A 16,347-nucleotide genomic window follows, 5' to 3' on the forward strand; every position below is an offset into this window, starting at 1 on the left:
CTCTGCCTTGCCTAGGGTGTTCATTGGGCACCATAAGTCAGACCACAAGCACTTCCAACAGATTTGCAGGTCAGAGCAAGCCCATGGCACAGGATCAGTGCCCAGTGCCACAGACACAGGAGCAGCCTCTCCCCATGGGATGTCCCAGCCCCAGGACACAGCCAGCCTGCCACAGCCCCTGCACCTCTCAGGGTTTAAACCTCTGGTACCATCATCAGCACGGCTCCTGCATGCAGCACCCTTCACTCCAGACAACCCGCAAAGCAATCAGAAAGAAAACCATAGAACAACTCTCGGTCTTACCTTACTGCTGCGTTCAGGACAGCCAGACCTCACACCCTGAAGACTGCTCACCTCCAGGCATCAGTCCCAAGCAGCTCCAGCTGCTTTATCACCTCCTTGTATCACCTCCTCGGTGCCAGGTGGCTCTGCCTCTGTGACGAGGGGCCCGGCCACAGCTGAGCCTGGTGCCATACCAGGCCCTCTCCATCCCCATCCTCTGGGTTTGGGTTCTGGGAGATGGAGTAACAGTATGAGGCAAAGAGATACTTTGCATACAACAAAGATTTGCAGTGTGGAGCCATGCAGGGCTTCTCAGGGGTCAAAATCTGAAAAGTATACCTGCTATAACAAATCCCTCATCATCCCTGAGGCAGACCTGACCCACACCACTCTGCCCTGCAGACATGGGCTGCAGGGCAGGACAAACCCCAGCTTGTAATGAAGAGTTTTAACACACACACACGAGCAATGCACCCATCAGCACAGCTAACCCCACTATTGAGCTGAAAAGTCACCAGAAATGGTTATCGCATCAGGCTGACTGGGTGCAGCCCAGAGCATGCCTATACCACTTGTCCCCAAGGCCAGCATACTGTCCTGGGGCAGCCTGGGGGGTTCAGCAGAGACACCACAAGCACAAACCTCTGCTCTCTGCCCCACATCCCGTCCCGTCCCAGCTCAGGGCACAGGGAAATGGGGATTTCCCCATCCAGCAGTGCTGGGCCCTGCTCAGAGAGCCTGGGGAACGGTGTCTCACCAGCATGGTCAGCGTCAGGAGCCAGCAGAGGCACGGATGTGCCTGGTGTGGCTGTGTCTGGGGACTGAGGCATTCCCTTTTTCTGAGCAAGCAGGCGTGAATGTGGCTTTCCATGGGCTTGTAACTCGGCCAAGCTGAAGTGGAGTTTCTCAGAGACGGTCTCAGGGAAAACGCTTTCTATGAAAATTGCCCCTGTGCCAAATTGAAGGGCCCTTTCCCAAAGGGTCTTTCAGAGGAAACAACTCAGCTATTCTCATGGCAAAGGCAAAGCTACATATTTCTGTCTTAAATTCATTCTCAGAAACGGCATTATGCAGAGCCAGCCCCCCGGCATACTCCAGCTCAGCCGAGCAGTTAACGTTTTGACAAAAGCAGCAAAAAAAAAAAAAAAAAAAAAAAAAAAAAAAAGGAACGTGGCAAGCAGGGTCTGGCTGCGAGCTCGGCCACCCCCGCGTGGCCCACTCAGTGCCCAGGCATTGCCTTCTTCTCCCGTGACCATTGTTGTTGTTCCAGGAGAATCCGTACCTGTGCAGCGACGAGTGCGATGCCTCCAACCCTGACCTGGCCCACCCGCCCAAGCTCATGTTTGACAGCGAGGACGAAGGGCTGGCCACGTACTGGCAGAGCGTGACGTGGCGCCGGTACCCGGAGCCACTGCTGGCCAACATCACGCTGTCCTGGAACAAGAGCATCGAGCTGACGGACGACATCGTGATAACCTTCGAGTACGGCCGGCCCACCATCATGATGCTGGAGAAGTCGCTGGACAACGGGAGGACTTGGCACCCGTACCAGTATTATGCAGATGACTGCATGGAGGCCTTCAGCATGCCAGCACGGAGGGTCCGGGACCTCTCCACCACCAGTGCCAACAGGGTCCTCTGCACAGAGGAGTATTCCCGCTGGGTGGGATCCAAAAAGGAGAAGACTGTCCGGTTCGAGGTACGGGACCGCTTTGCCATCTTTGCTGGCCCTGACCTCAAGAACATGGACAACTTGTACACCCGGCTGGAGAGCGCCAAAGGGCTCAAGGACTTCTTCACCGTGACTGACCTGAGGATGAGGCTGCTGAGGCCAGCCCTGGGGGGCACCTACGTGCAGAGAGAGAACCTGTATAAGTACTTCTACGCCGTCTCCAACATTGAAGTCACTGGCAGGTAACGGCTGCTGTGTTTCTTTGGGTAGCTCTTCTCGGAAGGATGAGAAGAGGGTTACTGCTAGAAAACTGAGCCATCAGTGTCAATGTCAACCGATGAAATTATCGGTGTTTCTTTCTCTAAAACCCTCTTTTCCAAACCAGGTAGCACCGGTAATAAAACAGATGTGACCTTGCAGAGAATGGCTCAAGCACCTCCAAGGCTTCCATGAGGGGTGTCCAAGAAGGGCTGTGTCCTTCCCGGTGTGGTGTAGGGATGGACAGTCAGGTCTCAGTTCCCTCCCAGATTCCTGTCCCCTTCTGTCCCCCGTTCACCCTGTCCCCAGCTATGCAAATGTGGGCAGCCTCTGCCAAATATCTCATGGGTTGTTTAGTGGATCTGGAGGTGAGGAATGAGGTTGTCCACATTACACGCCATCCCGCGGGTGGTACAAGCAGCATGGGTCATCCTGGCTCAGCCCTGTTCCCCCAGAGAAGCCCTGTCTCACACCGGAGAGATTTGGGGTGAGGCTAAACCCAGAGACAGATCTGGGGCAGGGGAAGGCAGGAGGGGGTTTGTTTCTCCTGGTTTTTGTTTTTCATTTCTCTGTACAATGCCATATGTTATGTTATGACATCAACTGAAAAAGCAAAGTAAGGTGGAAAAATGCCGAGATGGCTAATTTCCCATCCAGCTTGTGGATTCAGCTTGTGAGAGACTTAGAGGCGAGAGGGGAAGAATCTCCCCATCACCCACCCCTGCTAACAAGGATCACCACAGCGACAGAGGACCCGTTTGTATCATTTCCAAACTGCTTGCTTCTGAGACTTGCAAGCAAAACTGTTTTGCAGGTGCCACTGAGACCGGCTTTGACTGCGCTCCAAGGGAAAGGAAGCGGCAGTAGTGGGATGGAAGAGCCCTTTCTTTCGGCAGGGGGTGGTGGGAAGGGCAGCAGGGTGCTGGGAGTGGATTCGGCTGCTTTTGTTGAGCAGTCGCAGGCAGGGATGAGCAGCCGCCTCTCCCAGCCTGTATTCCTCTGTGTGCTAACTATCCTATCCATTCCTTGGAGCAGCCCAGGATGGGGCAAAATAGCAGAGCAGAGAGTTAAAGGAAGGGAAAGTGGGTAAAGGAGGGATAAAAGGTTGGTGCTTTGCCTTCCCTCTCACCTGAATACTACAGCTGTTGGTGACAGCAGTGGCAAGGCTGCAGGAACCAGTTCACAGCCAAAGCACCAGCTGATGGGGGCTGCTGGCAGGGAGGGGTGGAGGTGCTGTGCCAGTTCCTTAGGACTGGTTAGACTTTGGGCTTGTAACAGGGATGCAGAGTTTCCAGTTCATAAAGTGGTAATTGGTTAAATATTTGATGCCCTTGTGCACTGACCTTTGGCTTCCAAGCACGGATAAAACTCTGCGTGCTGTGCAGGTAACCAAGGCCTTATTACTGTACCCACAGTGCCTCTAGGATGTTCGGTGCTTTAAGGTACATGGTAGAATAGAGCTGCTGGGATATGGTGTAGCAGCTGTTGGTGCTGGTGACCCATGGATGTCTGTCTCTGCAGAGCCCTTTACGTTTTCTACATACCCTGGGCAGGATGTGCCCCTTCAGCATTTTTAATTCCTGGCTGTGCTGCTGAGATCCTCCATAACTCAGCATCTTGCTGGCTGTCAGTTGTCTTCCTTCCCCCCCCCACCCCCAAATCCCACCATCTTCTGAACTCACTGCCCAGATTTAATACCATATAATAGCAGCAGAGATTGCTTTGAGAGAGAAAACCCCTACAGATTTTGTGAAAAGTGGCAAATAGAGCAGGGGAGGAAAGCAGGAGAGGGGGCGGCCCAACTTCTATGAGACATCAGAGACTCCACAGCCACCTGCAGCCCTGGGACAGCAGTGGTGAAGATGCTCAGACTGCAAGCAACCAGTGGGAGCTGCAATGCTGCATTTTTGCTGGGACCAGACCTAGAGGGGTTCGGGTTTGCCGGCTGCTTTTTGGAGGCCTCCCTCCGGTGCTGGCATGCCGCCCGCGTGGCCAGCTGCCCATGGCTGCTGCAGAGCAGCGGCTCCTGCTCGCCTCCACTGCCAATGCAGCAGGGCCTCTGGGAGGAGAGGGCTTTCCTTGGCTGGGGACAAAGAAAACTCTGAAATCAGCTGCTTCTGGCCCAAACTCCAAGTGCTGAGCTATAGCAAGACCCAGCTTGCCCCTGCTCCAGCTCTCCTGGCTTGCTGCAGGCTCCTGGGAGAAGGGATCGCTCCTCCCGGACAGGCAGACGGGGAAGGAGTCGATGCCTGTCCTGGGCTGACTCCCCCAGCACTGAGGGGCGAGTGACTGAGGAGCTGTGGATAAGTGGTGTGTGAGGTGGAGAAGCTTTGTGTGAATTCACTCTGCTCCTGTGATTATTCCAGTCCCAGCAAGCAGAGGTTTTTTGCAGGAAAGCAATCTAATTCGAGCTGTAAGCAAAGCCAGTTACAGTGCAGGGACTAAAACCAAATTAAATCTTCTGTGTGGCTCAACAAGGGGTGGGTTAGAGAGAGGAAGAGAGGAGAAATCAATGTAAGCTACTCAGGGAAGGGCTGAGGCAGAGTGGGGAGGGCTGGGGACGTGCGATGCCTCTTGCAGCACACGAGCGCAGACCGCATATGAGCAGCAGGAGGAGAGTGTGCAGATAAAATGGGGTGTGTTGTTAGGGATTCACCACAGGGGTCACAGAAAATGAGAAGGAAGATGATTAGGAAGAAATAAAGGCTCAAAGGCAAAAAGCAGCCAGAACATCCCAGCTGGAGAACAGAGGAGCCAGTGACCGGGAGCTGCAAGCAGACCAGGGCTGGCAGAGGAGCGGTGCTCGGCTGCAGTGCATGGCAGAGGAGGAGCCGGGCATGGTCACAGTCCATGGCATTGGAGGAGCAACGTGTGGCATCGCTTGTGCCCCTGCACGGCAGCAGGATTTGGGCAGACCGCTGTCAGTGCATGCAGGGTGATGAGGGACTCGTGGCGGCTCATTTCCAGTTGAAGTTCACAGTCAAGGGAAGAGCAAAAGTCATTGCTCTCAGAGCCGACCACGAGCCTGGGGGGATTCTTCATGCAGCAGCCCCAGCTGGAGGGTCCAGTGGGGTTTCTCTGATCCCCTGGGCGAGCCTGGGACCCCTTCCTTCACCCCTCTGCTTTTCACCAAGGGAAACACCTCACCACAACCTCCCAGGTCCTTTTCTTTGTCCAGGGATGAGTTTATTTTTACTGTCTTTCTTCTTCTTGGTATCTAATTTTTTTTTTTCCTTACATCCTGTCCCTATTGATCTGCAGAGTAACTGGAGATACAGAGGAGTCAGGACAGGAATAGACACAAGCAAGCCCTTGGCCTGTGCACTTGCACGTGTGCCAGGCGCGGTGGGGAGGTGAAGCAGAGAGACTTTTCCCCGCAGATCTCAGTTCACTGCTCAGTTTTCTGCTTGGTGCAGCAATAAGCCCGGTCATCTTCTCGAGAGCAGGTGAATGAGCTTTTCCTGGCTGCCAGGCCTGGCGGACGGTGTGATGAAAGCTGCCGGTTCTGTTTCCATTACACACCACATCTCTTTGGAGTAATTTTTTCCCCTTCATAACGTCAGTCACCGCAGTGCTCAGCAGGGCACGCTCCATCACAGAGACATTAATAAGCCATAATTGAAGTTAATGTGCCATGGCCAGGACACATGGATCCAGTTAGAAGAAATCAGATTGAGCAGAAGTGAATCAATTTTAGGCTGATTATTAAGATTTTTCTCCTTCGCCCTCCTCTGCTCCAATGCATGCTCTGTCCGTCTGTCCTGCTGGTGATGAGCATCTCCAGAGAAAGGCAGGAGGAGGGAGCGATACTCACCACCGGGCAGCTCCATGCAGCAGTGCCTCACCTCCGGGATTTGCTCTGGTCAAAGAGGCACCAACAAGATGAGGTTTCCAGTTTTGTAATGGTATTTCTTTCACTCCCTTCATCGACTGCTTTTCTTAGGGTTTCATTGGCATCTTTTTTGCTCTCACAAATGAGCTGAAGGGAAAAGCCCTATGGTCTCCCCTGCTTTCCCCTCTAGCAGTCCCGGTGCTGTGCTTGCAGACATGCTCTGGGAAGCTTCACTCTCCGCATGAGTGAGAGCAGCGAGGTTGTGCTGGTGGAGCAGAACGAATTCTCCCAGCCCTTTATCTTGGCATCAGTGGCTGGGATCAGGCACTCCAGCCCTGGAGGATCACAGCTATCCCCCAAAGCATCTCTGCCAATAAATCGAGCTGGTTAGCTGTCAGTGGTGCCCACACAACCGTACTCTTTTCTGCCTTCTCAGCAGCCCTGTGGAGATGCGGTGATGCTTGATGCTGTTTTGCTGTTAAAGATGAACAGTTCCTCCTCAGCCCAGAGGCTGCCTCTTGCTTCTGTCCTCCAAACCAGCACAGTGGGGGCAGCTCAGCCTGCTTCCCCCTGTGGTCACAGCTCAGCTTGAGCTGAGGGTGCCTGTCCCCAGACTGCTGTGCCCCGCTTAGAAGTTCCTCATTCTCATCGACCTTGATGAATTTGTTGGAGAGCATCTAGCCATAGAGGTTTGCAATCTTGACTTGTCCCACAAGACTGTCTCTAAAAGGAAGGAAAAATACAAATTTGTTGAGCAGTCTTCTGGAAAGACACCTATTTGCATAATGACTGATGCCCACATTGAGCACCTTTCTGTGAGGACGGGGTGGGACCTGGTGGCTGCATGACTGCTGCACTGCAGAAAGGGGACACACAGGGACCTCAGGTCAGTGATCTGTGAGAGCATGGATTTTCCAGAGCTGAGCATGCCCAGCCCCATTTTCAGGAGTGTGACCCCAAAACAAGCCACAGGCCCACCCAAACATCCCCTGAGAACTGGCCCAGCACATCTGCAGCTTCCAGCCAGCCTCTGTCCATGCTCAGCAGCTTCGGGAAGACCAGGAAAACCAGGACAAGGACAGCCCATGCCTGTCCCCGCAGCTCCTGGCAGCCAGGCATCGCGTCCCAGGAGGTAATGGCATCCTCATGTCAAGGACGGCCAAGTCTGCGCCAACAGCAACGCGGTCCTCGGCCCGTCCTCGCCTCCACGCTGGGCAGCCCCCGAGAGCTGGAAGGATGAATTTCCCTGGCACTCACCCAGGCTGGAATTAGCTTCAGTTCAAGTAAAATCTTGCTCTTGGTCATATAGTTAAATTAAGTTAATGCATAGCAACTGTTTGCTTGGCTTTCCGTGAGTCTTGTGAAGAGTTTTACCTCCACTGCAGCAAGATGGAGGGGAAGGGAGGCAGTTAGGGAGAAACCCAGAGAGCCACCCCCTCACCGAGATACTTGTGACACTTTGTCAATAGCCGGAGACAGATGTCCAAGGTCCTATAACCAGCTCCTGGCTTAGTTTTGTGAAGATTTTTATTTCCCCCCCGATTTTGTTGCCGAGCTGCGTCCGGCCCTGAGCAGATAATAGAATTTCATCGATAGACTGAGAAGGTGATGTATGTTAAAGCAGTTAATATAAAGAGACTTCTACAGGAGCCCAAATTCAATTTGGCCAATGAACTCAATTGCAGGCATTATTGCATTCCAGGAGAAAGACCAAGAGCATTTATACACATTACTCTGCAAATATTTATGTTCATGTATCCGTGTGATGTCCTCTTCACCCTTCCTCCCTTCTGTTGCCCGACCCCCTGATGGGGAAGCTTGGGTTCGTGTTTGCTTTTTAAGACAGCTTTGAATGTAAATAACGTCCCACCAGTCAGCAGGATCTTGACAGCTGGTGAGTGTCAACTTATTTAAAATAAATAGCCTCTCGAATGGGAACAGCCAGTTAGCATGCTCTCCACTTTGGCATATTTTAAATTGTCTCCTCTTTGTAACCCAAACCTCAAATCATTTCGAAGGGCAGCGAGCAGGGTTCCTCCCTGCCGGGAGGACTCATCAGTCCCCACCACACAACCAAAAGCAAAAACCCACAAGGAAAAGAAACCACTCATAACATGTCCCTTTGACCTAACCCAAGGAGTTTTTTGTTGTTGTTGTTGTTGTTTTTTCCTCAGTTTTTTGGCTCTGCAAAAAGCAGCAAAACCCAGAAGCCTCCCTCCCTGGCTTGAGCTGAAAGGAACAGCGCATTAAGATGGCTCATCCTCTCCATTCAGGCTCTGAACCACAACTCTGTTACACTCCCAGCTCTGCTCCTGGGATGAATGAGCCACGTTTGCCCCATTCCGTGCTTGGCAGGGCCCTTTCAGCCCTGCTCTGGCCCAGCCTCTGCCTGAGCGATCTGCAGCAAGGCAAGCCCTGTGACCACCCTCCCCAAAGGGACGGTGCTTCGTACATGATCCAGTCTTTAGGAGCTATTTTCACATACTTCTGCACACACAGATGGGCCAGAAGCAATCCAAGCTCAGCATCCATTATGCTTTGCCCAAAAGATTGGCTCCACGCTTTTGCTGAGCTGCCAAGACGGTTGCAAAGGAGCAGGTAAAAGTGGGTGAGTCGCGGCCAGCCAGCTGCCGGAGCACGCTGCAAGCAATGGCTGGGGATAACAATAGAGAGGGGGGGGGAAGAGTTATTCATGTTTCCCTGACAGCTGAGATCAGTTGAAACACCATTTTCCTCGGGGATGGAGGGGAAAGAGCTCCCTTCAAACACATCTTCCCATGAGACTCATTAAAGTCTCATCAATTACAGTGAGAGCAAACAATTCAGGGGAAAGCTATCATAATCCTTCCTTTGGATGGCAGTCATTAGCAGCTTTCCCCGTGAGCTGCCTCCCCCCCCACCAGCTGGGGTAAGCAGTAAGGTAGCAGGGGGGCACCACTGCCAGCCCAGTGCATCAGTGGTGGGGGAGAGCAGGAGCCTGGTGGCCTGGGAGCCAGCAAGAGGGGACCCTGCAATGTCCCTGGGCCACCTGGCCCTGCAGCAGCAACCTCCCTTTGAGCACGGGGTGGAGATCACGGCACAGGATGGACTGGAGGGAGGCTTGGAAAGGGAGGTGGTAGTCCTCTGTAGTGGCTGCCCAAAAAAGTGACTCTTTAGCAAGGAGGTGGGGAAGAAGATTAACAGAGATGTTCTTTGTCTTCCTCTGCCTATGTTTCCTGCTCTGCAAAATGCAGTTAAGGACAGAAAAGACGTAAAACACGTTTAAAACACGTTGTAAGGACCCTTGGAAGAAAAATGAAGGCTAAGAAGTCCTTAAAAGTTATTTCAAAAGTCATTGTTAGTGAAAGCTCAGGGTGGTGGCTGCTGTCCCACTCCCAGTGTGGCTCCTGCGGGTTTGCGGCACTCACCCGCAGGCTGTGCCTCCTCTCAGAGCCTGCACGCGGCCGCATCCTTCCCTCGCACATGGGCTTGGCACCAGAACGCCTCCAACCGCTTGCTGCTGTGACCTCCAGGATGCTGACGTGGAGAAATGCAGGGACGGTGAACTGTTCTTTACGACCACTAAAAAAAAAAGAAAAAAAAAAAGAAAAAAAAAAAAGGATAATTTCCTGTAAACTTTCCTTGGCTCTTCAATCTCCTTCTTGTTCCCTGGTGGAGGCATTGGCAGCCTCCGACCACACTGCACCACTTTGAGGGGAAGGCAGCAGCTGAACGACCTGCACTAAGGATAAACTCATAAATACCCCATTGTGCAACGTGTTGGGCCAAGCTTTGCTCTGGCAACTTCTGCTGAAGCACGGAGTGAGCCAGGTGTTTAATGCAAAAGGCAGTTGTGTGTCACCTACCAACAGCCCAGCGCAGGACTTGGGTGTCCCCAGGCCGCCAAGGGTGCCTGTGGGTGCTGTGGCTCCTGCTGGATTTGCTCTCCTCCAGATGGTCACCCACCATGGCTGCACCATACATTGGCACCAAGAACTGGTGTCACCACTGCTACTCTTGAACTACAAGCTGGGGAGGAGAAAAGCTAGCAGCAGCTCTTTAGAGCCCCCTGCCTCGGCACCTTGCTGCAGGGAGAGAGGAGCTGGAGCAGCCTGGGGCTGAAAAGGCTATCACTGCCTTCTGCAGCACAAAGCACAGATGTCTGCCCCACTGCTGCTCTTTAAGCCTCATCGTTAAGCAGCTCCTAACCTTTCCCTTCATCCTCTCTTTTCCTGAGATGGCTGGATGCCTGAGGAAGATGAGCAGAGGCAAGCAGGATGAGCAGCTCCCACTCAGGGGACTGGGCTAATATCATTTTCTCCCATCTTCACCAGCTGGATCTTGGCTAGGGAATGCTGCTGAGCACAGACCGTCAGCGGGCACACGTCCTTGGGCTGCAGGCCCAGAGGAGGAGGCAGAGAAGCCTGGAGAAGGGGGTTAACGCTGAGCACAAGCAGCAGGGAGGCCCGGATGCAGAAACGTTTGAGCAAGATGGGATTGGCGATGTGGGCCAGCTGTTGGCTATTAAATAATGCAGCCTGATTGATTGGTCTGAAAAGTGCTGTGTTGTGGGGTCAGCTAGCTGGGGTTATAGTTCTCTGCTTAGATTGATGATCCTCAGAGGTCGAAACCAGAAAGCAATTCCCTGGTAAAATTGATCCTTTGGATAACAAAACTTTTGCACAGTGGCAACAGGCTGAGCAGTGAGAAATAGGTGACCGAGGCAAGAAGGACAAGAGGCTGCCTCTGCTTTCTCTTTATTTAATTTTCCTTGTTTACACCAATTAGGGAGTGAGGCTTCTCTCTGGAAAAGCTGTGCTTGCTGGCACAGGAGCAGGCAGGCACCTTTGCAGGGGCAGGAGGAGCTCAGCTGTGGCTCCCCAAAGCTGTTGCTCTGACTCAGAGCCTGATGTGGTTGTGGTGAAGCTCTGACCTGCCTTAACCTGTTCCCTTGCCTGCTCCCCTCCCTCCCCTCCTGTTTGCTAATTTTGAAGCAAGAGAAGGAGGCTGTGTTCACTGGACTCTGAATAATTCAGAGCCAGGCTCCGCAAGCAGCCAAGGGCTGGGCATCGCCTCTGCCAAAGGGCTGGGACGGCTCGGCCAAAATTCGTCCTCACGGGAGGCAGAGGGGACACAAAGTGGCTGAAGTACAGCATCCCTCGGGTGTGGGTGATGGCCAAAGCTGCTTCCTTCGCCTGGCTGCTCAGGTCCACAGCCTGCTCACGGAGCAGGGGTGCTGGGAGGCTGCGAGTGCTTTCAGCTGTGACACAGCACCTCCAGCTCTGGTAGCACACAGACACCAATGGAGCGTGCTGAGTGTGTCACAGCCTCTGCTCCACAGACCCCATTCACTTCCCTCTTCCTTTTTAGAGACTGCAAAGCTCCCTTCCATGCTTGGTCAGAGACGGGCAGGGCTGTATGATGGGGAGAGAGGCTGCTCATCCAGCTTATGCTTAGCTCCAACTGCGGTTTGCTAGAATTAAGGCCAGGGAGGGAGGAAAGAAGAAATCCTAAGCGAGGTCAGCGTGTCCAGCCATGCGTGAACGGGAGCACGGCAAAGGCGTGCTCACCACATCAGGACGATGGCTGGGAGCCTCTGTGGGGGCTCCAAGCGGAGGGGGAGAGGCACCACGAGCATGCGCTGCGCCGGCAGCCGGGAAGGGACCCACTTGCAGCTCCCAGCCTAATCCACTTTGTTTATCCCCGAGCAGATAGAGCACAAGAAGAAACAGGCCATGTTTCCTTCATCTTCTCTGCAAGCATTTCATTTCCCTCAGCTCTGCATCTCTTGTGCAATTAGCTCTGCAAAACAGAACACTGCCTGGTCAGACTCCTCTGCCCATTCACATTAGGTACAGCATTACTATTTTCTAATGGTTCTGCTTGTAAGGGTGTAAATTATTACACCACAGACAAAGCAGTGAAAAACCATCACGCTGTGCTAAGGATCCACTGTCTGGAATGAAATGAGAGGGTTTGGTCCCCGTAGTCTCTGTCTGATGGCCTGAACTAAGTCCTAGGAGTCAATAGAGCCACGTGTGAATTATGGGCTCAGCCTCCGTGCTCTGCACAAGTCACCTCCTGAGTTAGAGCAACAGGAATTACTGTGCGTGGAGATAATTATTCCCTGCATACTGCCCTACAGCTCATTAAAAGTTTCTTAATGCTTGTGAATTGCTGAACAGTGTTTTTTGTTGTTGCCTTCTCCGATGAGGCAGTGACTAAAAGGCAGGTTCTGATGGCAGCTTTTTCTCTGGATTAATTTGGGCATAGCGGGCTGGGGTTGTGCTGCATGTAGCAGAAAGGGTTTGTGTTGTCTAGCTTCACCCCACAGGAGAAAATGCTCCTGAATTTAGCATGCTGCGCAGGGGTAAGGAGGTTGAGTCACACCAGAGCTATCTGTGCTCTTCCATCTGAAAGCCCAAAGCTGTCCCCTCTGCCTTCAATAAGAGCCTGCATCAGGGCAGAGCAGCCAGATTTCTGTAGCAGACTGAAATGTACGCAACGCTTTACTGGGGTCTCAGATGGAGACTCTTGACTTACCATTAAATGATCTCTGCTACCGCAGCTGGATGGTGGGAGCAAAGTATCTCTCCTCTTGGAACAGAGGCTGCAAGTCCACCTTGGGCATCGTAACCTCAGCACTGGATGCCCTGGGAAAACAGCAGAATTCAGAGGAAAAAAAACCTGCAGAAGGAACAGGGGAGGGGGCAACCAGCCCAGCTTTACCTCTACGTTTTCATATACACCAATCGCACTACACTGGGGCAAGGACAAGGCACAGCAATACCTGACACTTGCTCTCCTGTCTTCTTCCAGGTGTAAATGCAACCTCCATGCTAATCTGTGCACCTTCAAAGAGGGCAGCCTTCAGTGCGAGTGTGAGCACAACACCACGGGGCAGGACTGCGGCAAGTGCAAGAAGAACTTTCGCTCCAGGTCTTGGCGAGCAGGATCCTACCTGCCTCTCCCCAACGGGTCCCCCAACGCATGTAAGTAACCACCAGGGAGCCAGCCCTGGCTGTGCTGCCACCTTGGGCTGCACAACGCCCACGGATGGGAGCAAGCTCTCATCTTCTTCTCCTTCTCAAATCAGCGTGTAGCTCTGCAGGGTGTTTCGGAAGGGATATGAGTATCTGCGTCCTGGTGCACAGAGAAATGAGAGGCAAGCTGGGTGGATACAAAGGTGGTTTCTTGGCTAGCAGCAGATGAGTGACAGCTTTGTCTATGTCTGTACAAGTATGGGCCAAAATATAGGTCTGTGGTTTTGCAGCATTTCAAATTACTGTCCCTTGGAGAAAATATTATCTGGCCACCGTAGAGCATTGGCTTTCACATAGCCCATGAGCTCAGTGATGGTGCTGCTGAGCTGAAGGAGTGCAGCACACTGGATATCCTGGTTGATTTCTGGATCTCTGTGTACATCGGCTTTTCAGGCAGGCGCCGAGAGCTGCAGTCCCTCTGCGCAGCTCCAGTCTCATCCAATTGCCTGCTGTAGCAACGCAGTGACAGAAGCAAAGGCGCGCAGATGAGATAAAGGATATATACCCACCATCGTTCGAGCAGGGGAATTGGGGCAGGAAACATCACAGATGGGCCAGTTTCTCCTGGGTTTCTGTCCAGTCCACATCAGCAGACTTGTTTAAATGTCACGGAGCCACAGTAGCCCCTTCAGCCTTTCAAGCAGCAGCTTTGAGCATTACCAAAGAGAATCTTTTCCCTCCCTCCCCCCAAATTTTTTGAAAGATTTATGTGCTTTAAGATGATCAAAGCTGAAATTCAGGCTCCAAAGGCCGTGACGGGAATGTTTTGTGTGTGCCAGGGATGGTAGACAAGCAGGTTCTTTGAAAGGGAACGAGCTTGTCAGCTACCACCAAGCGGCTGCATCATTTCAAAGGAGCCTGGGAGAGTTTCTGGTGTTGACAGGCACAGACATGCTGTTCTCTCCCTTTCCCTCCCCTCCGTTCCTCGTGTCTCTTCCTATTTCTTTTTCTCCTCTGCTCTTTTTTCTCCCATTCATCTCTCTTCCCATCTGTCAGTCTTCTATCTTTCCCCCAACTCTGTCGCTTCCTCCTCCCCCGTTAACATCCTCTTCCTCTGCAGGAGAGACTGTTCTCCATAGCCCTCTCCTTTTGGTGGTCTTACCTCTTCCACCACTGGCCCTCTGCTATATACTCCTGCCAAGCTGAAGCTTTCCATGCCTCCATGCCTTGAGTGGCAGGCTTGAAAGCAGGGGCTTTGCAGTCTCCTGCTGATCGAGAACTGCAACGAGAAGGGCGTTCAAACCTTCTCACTCTCTGAGAACTGCCCGGCTGCAACAACCTGGTTCAGACCCTACGGTCTGTTCTTAGCACAGGGAACCTCAATATGCTTTGTCCTTTGCTGGGCCCCAATGGTAGGTCAAGGAGAAGGTTAACAGAAAAACCTATCAGCCAGGACCAAGCTGATTTTTCTTCCCCAGGCAAAAGGCTTGAGATACCAAGAGCCCAGACAGCTCTGTCTGGTTGCCTCTGTGGTCTGATGAAAGTAACTTTTTAAGATGTTGCAGCAAACTGATGCAACTATGAGCAAGACCCCTGCTAATTAATTGCTGTTTGGTCCCATGTTGTCTTATCTGTTTGATCTTCTGTTGGTATCAGAGACAACAGCATCCTGCTTCCAGTGACCACACTTCTTGTTTTTTGCAGGTGCAGCTGCAGGCTCAGCCTTTGGCAGTAAGTAAAAACATAACTGAAATGCTGGCATTTAACACCTCGGTGCATGGTCCTTGTGGATGTTACTAGGAAAAAAAAATGGTTATTTTCTGTCCATTATCATTTTCCAGGCAATAAGTCTTCCCTAATTGTGCCTTATTTTCCATCCTGTCAAAGAGTCATATTTTCTTTCTTTGACTTCAGTAGCCTCATTTTGCCTCTTCCTCTGGCATGGTTTCCCCCCATGAGGTTCGTTAGAATGGCAGCCGGAAAGGAAATAAAAAAAGACTCTTCAAAAACACCAGTGCTCGCTGTGAACTTTTCCCCCCAGTATTGCAGACTTCTGCTCTGAGAAGGAGCTGGGTTTGAATTATTTGGCATAGCACCCAGGCTGGGTGACCTTGGGCTATCTATATATATATATACACAGTGTGTGTATGTCTGTATGTACACGGCACGTGTATGTATATGAACATATGTCTACGAAGTGTCTGCAGCAAAGAGTGGCGAGCTCAGCAGGGATTTCTCTTGAAAGACTGATGGAATAATAGGACTCCTTATTTAACAAAGCTGGAGGTAGTTTGTTATCAAAGAGCCTTGAGTTTTGGGCAAGGAAGCTTGGGTTTGAGTTTTGTGGCTCAGAATTGGACCTCCAGAAGAAACAAATCGTAGAGCTGAACGAATACCGAGTTCTTCAGTTTGCAGGCAAGTGGAAAGAATTGGAGGAGGAACACTTGCAGATAAATTCAAACGCAATTAAGAAAAAGGCATCTCATTGAAAACTGGAGGACAGTTTTTCTGGGTAAATGAACCATATTTAGATTTTGAGTAATTGCATTTAAAAACTTCAAATAAAAAACTAGGAGTCTCCCTTAAGGAATTTCGGATTTTTAAAAAAATGCTGTAACAGTCCAAAATATTCTTTGCTTTTCTGGTCACAAACATTTTGGCAATTCTTTCTCCCTTTTACACAGCTTGGCATTCTCAGCTCTGCATTTGTTTCACTGGAAAATGTTTCCCATCAAAATTTTCTGCCAGGATGAAGCTGGGGGTGTGCTTAGAGCAATGTGCAGAAAGCAGACAGGAGGGATTTGTAACCAAGGCCAGTTAAGGAGAGATTATTTAGCTTGCATAGGAGACTAGAAGTGACCTAAATTAAGTATTTAAACTAGCTCAGGGCTATTATGAAATTAAGCACAATAATCTGCATGAAGCAGTGGGACAAACAAGGACACAGGGGCAGCAGGTGTAAGTTAAGCAGGAATTTGTGCTCCACATGGTATTTTAGTCACGGCTGTTACGGCAAGCGCGGTGCGATGGGCACCGCACCCAGGAGCGCTCCTGGGCAGCACCGCCGTGACTTGCTGAAGTTAAGCCAGCAATTAATTTGCCATGTGGAACAAACGGCGACAGCACGGGTTGATATTGCCGGTGCTGAGTAGCTCAGCGCCTTTGGGGGGTCAGGAGGGAGTTGTGCTGCTCGTCCCGCTGGGGAAGGCCCGGCTCTGCCATCTGGCACGGAGACGTCAGCGAGCGCGAGCCCACCTTCAGGCAAGGCGGCCTGTGCGTCCTGCTCTTCCCTTCTCTCTCCACCTCTGCAAGGCGTGCTTTCTTTTCCACTTTTCGAGCTT

General features: G+C 51.8%; 1 protein-coding gene and 1 long non-coding RNA gene across 4 annotated transcripts in view; one reads left to right on the forward strand and one right to left on the reverse strand.

Annotated features, from left to right (window-relative positions):
- Positions 1 to 16,347, forward strand: part of NTNG2 (netrin G2) — a 50,049-nt gene that overhangs the window by 18,566 nt on the left and 15,136 nt on the right. For all 3 annotated transcript variants that reach the window (XM_035342032.1, XM_035342029.1, XM_035342031.1), the window contains exons 3-5: positions 1,553 to 2,196; positions 12,843 to 13,015; positions 14,711 to 14,737. In XM_035342032.1, coding sequence (XP_035197923.1) covers positions 1,553 to 2,196; positions 12,843 to 13,015; positions 14,711 to 14,737 — 844 coding nt within the window. The remainder of the gene's footprint in view (positions 1 to 1,552; positions 2,197 to 12,842; positions 13,016 to 14,710; positions 14,738 to 16,347) is intronic.
- On the reverse strand, positions 6,646 to 9,591 carry LOC118175633. Its single transcript, XR_004755046.1, has 3 exons — positions 9,452 to 9,591; positions 8,530 to 8,697; positions 6,646 to 6,767 (listed from the first exon to the last, which is right to left on the reverse strand). It is a non-coding gene; the product is annotated as an uncharacterized LOC118175633 (long non-coding RNA).

The sequence above is a fragment of the Oxyura jamaicensis genome, chromosome 17 (genome assembly GCF_011077185.1).
Source record: "Oxyura jamaicensis isolate SHBP4307 breed ruddy duck chromosome 17, BPBGC_Ojam_1.0, whole genome shotgun sequence".
Taxonomy (NCBI): Eukaryota; Metazoa; Chordata; class Aves; order Anseriformes; family Anatidae; genus Oxyura; species Oxyura jamaicensis.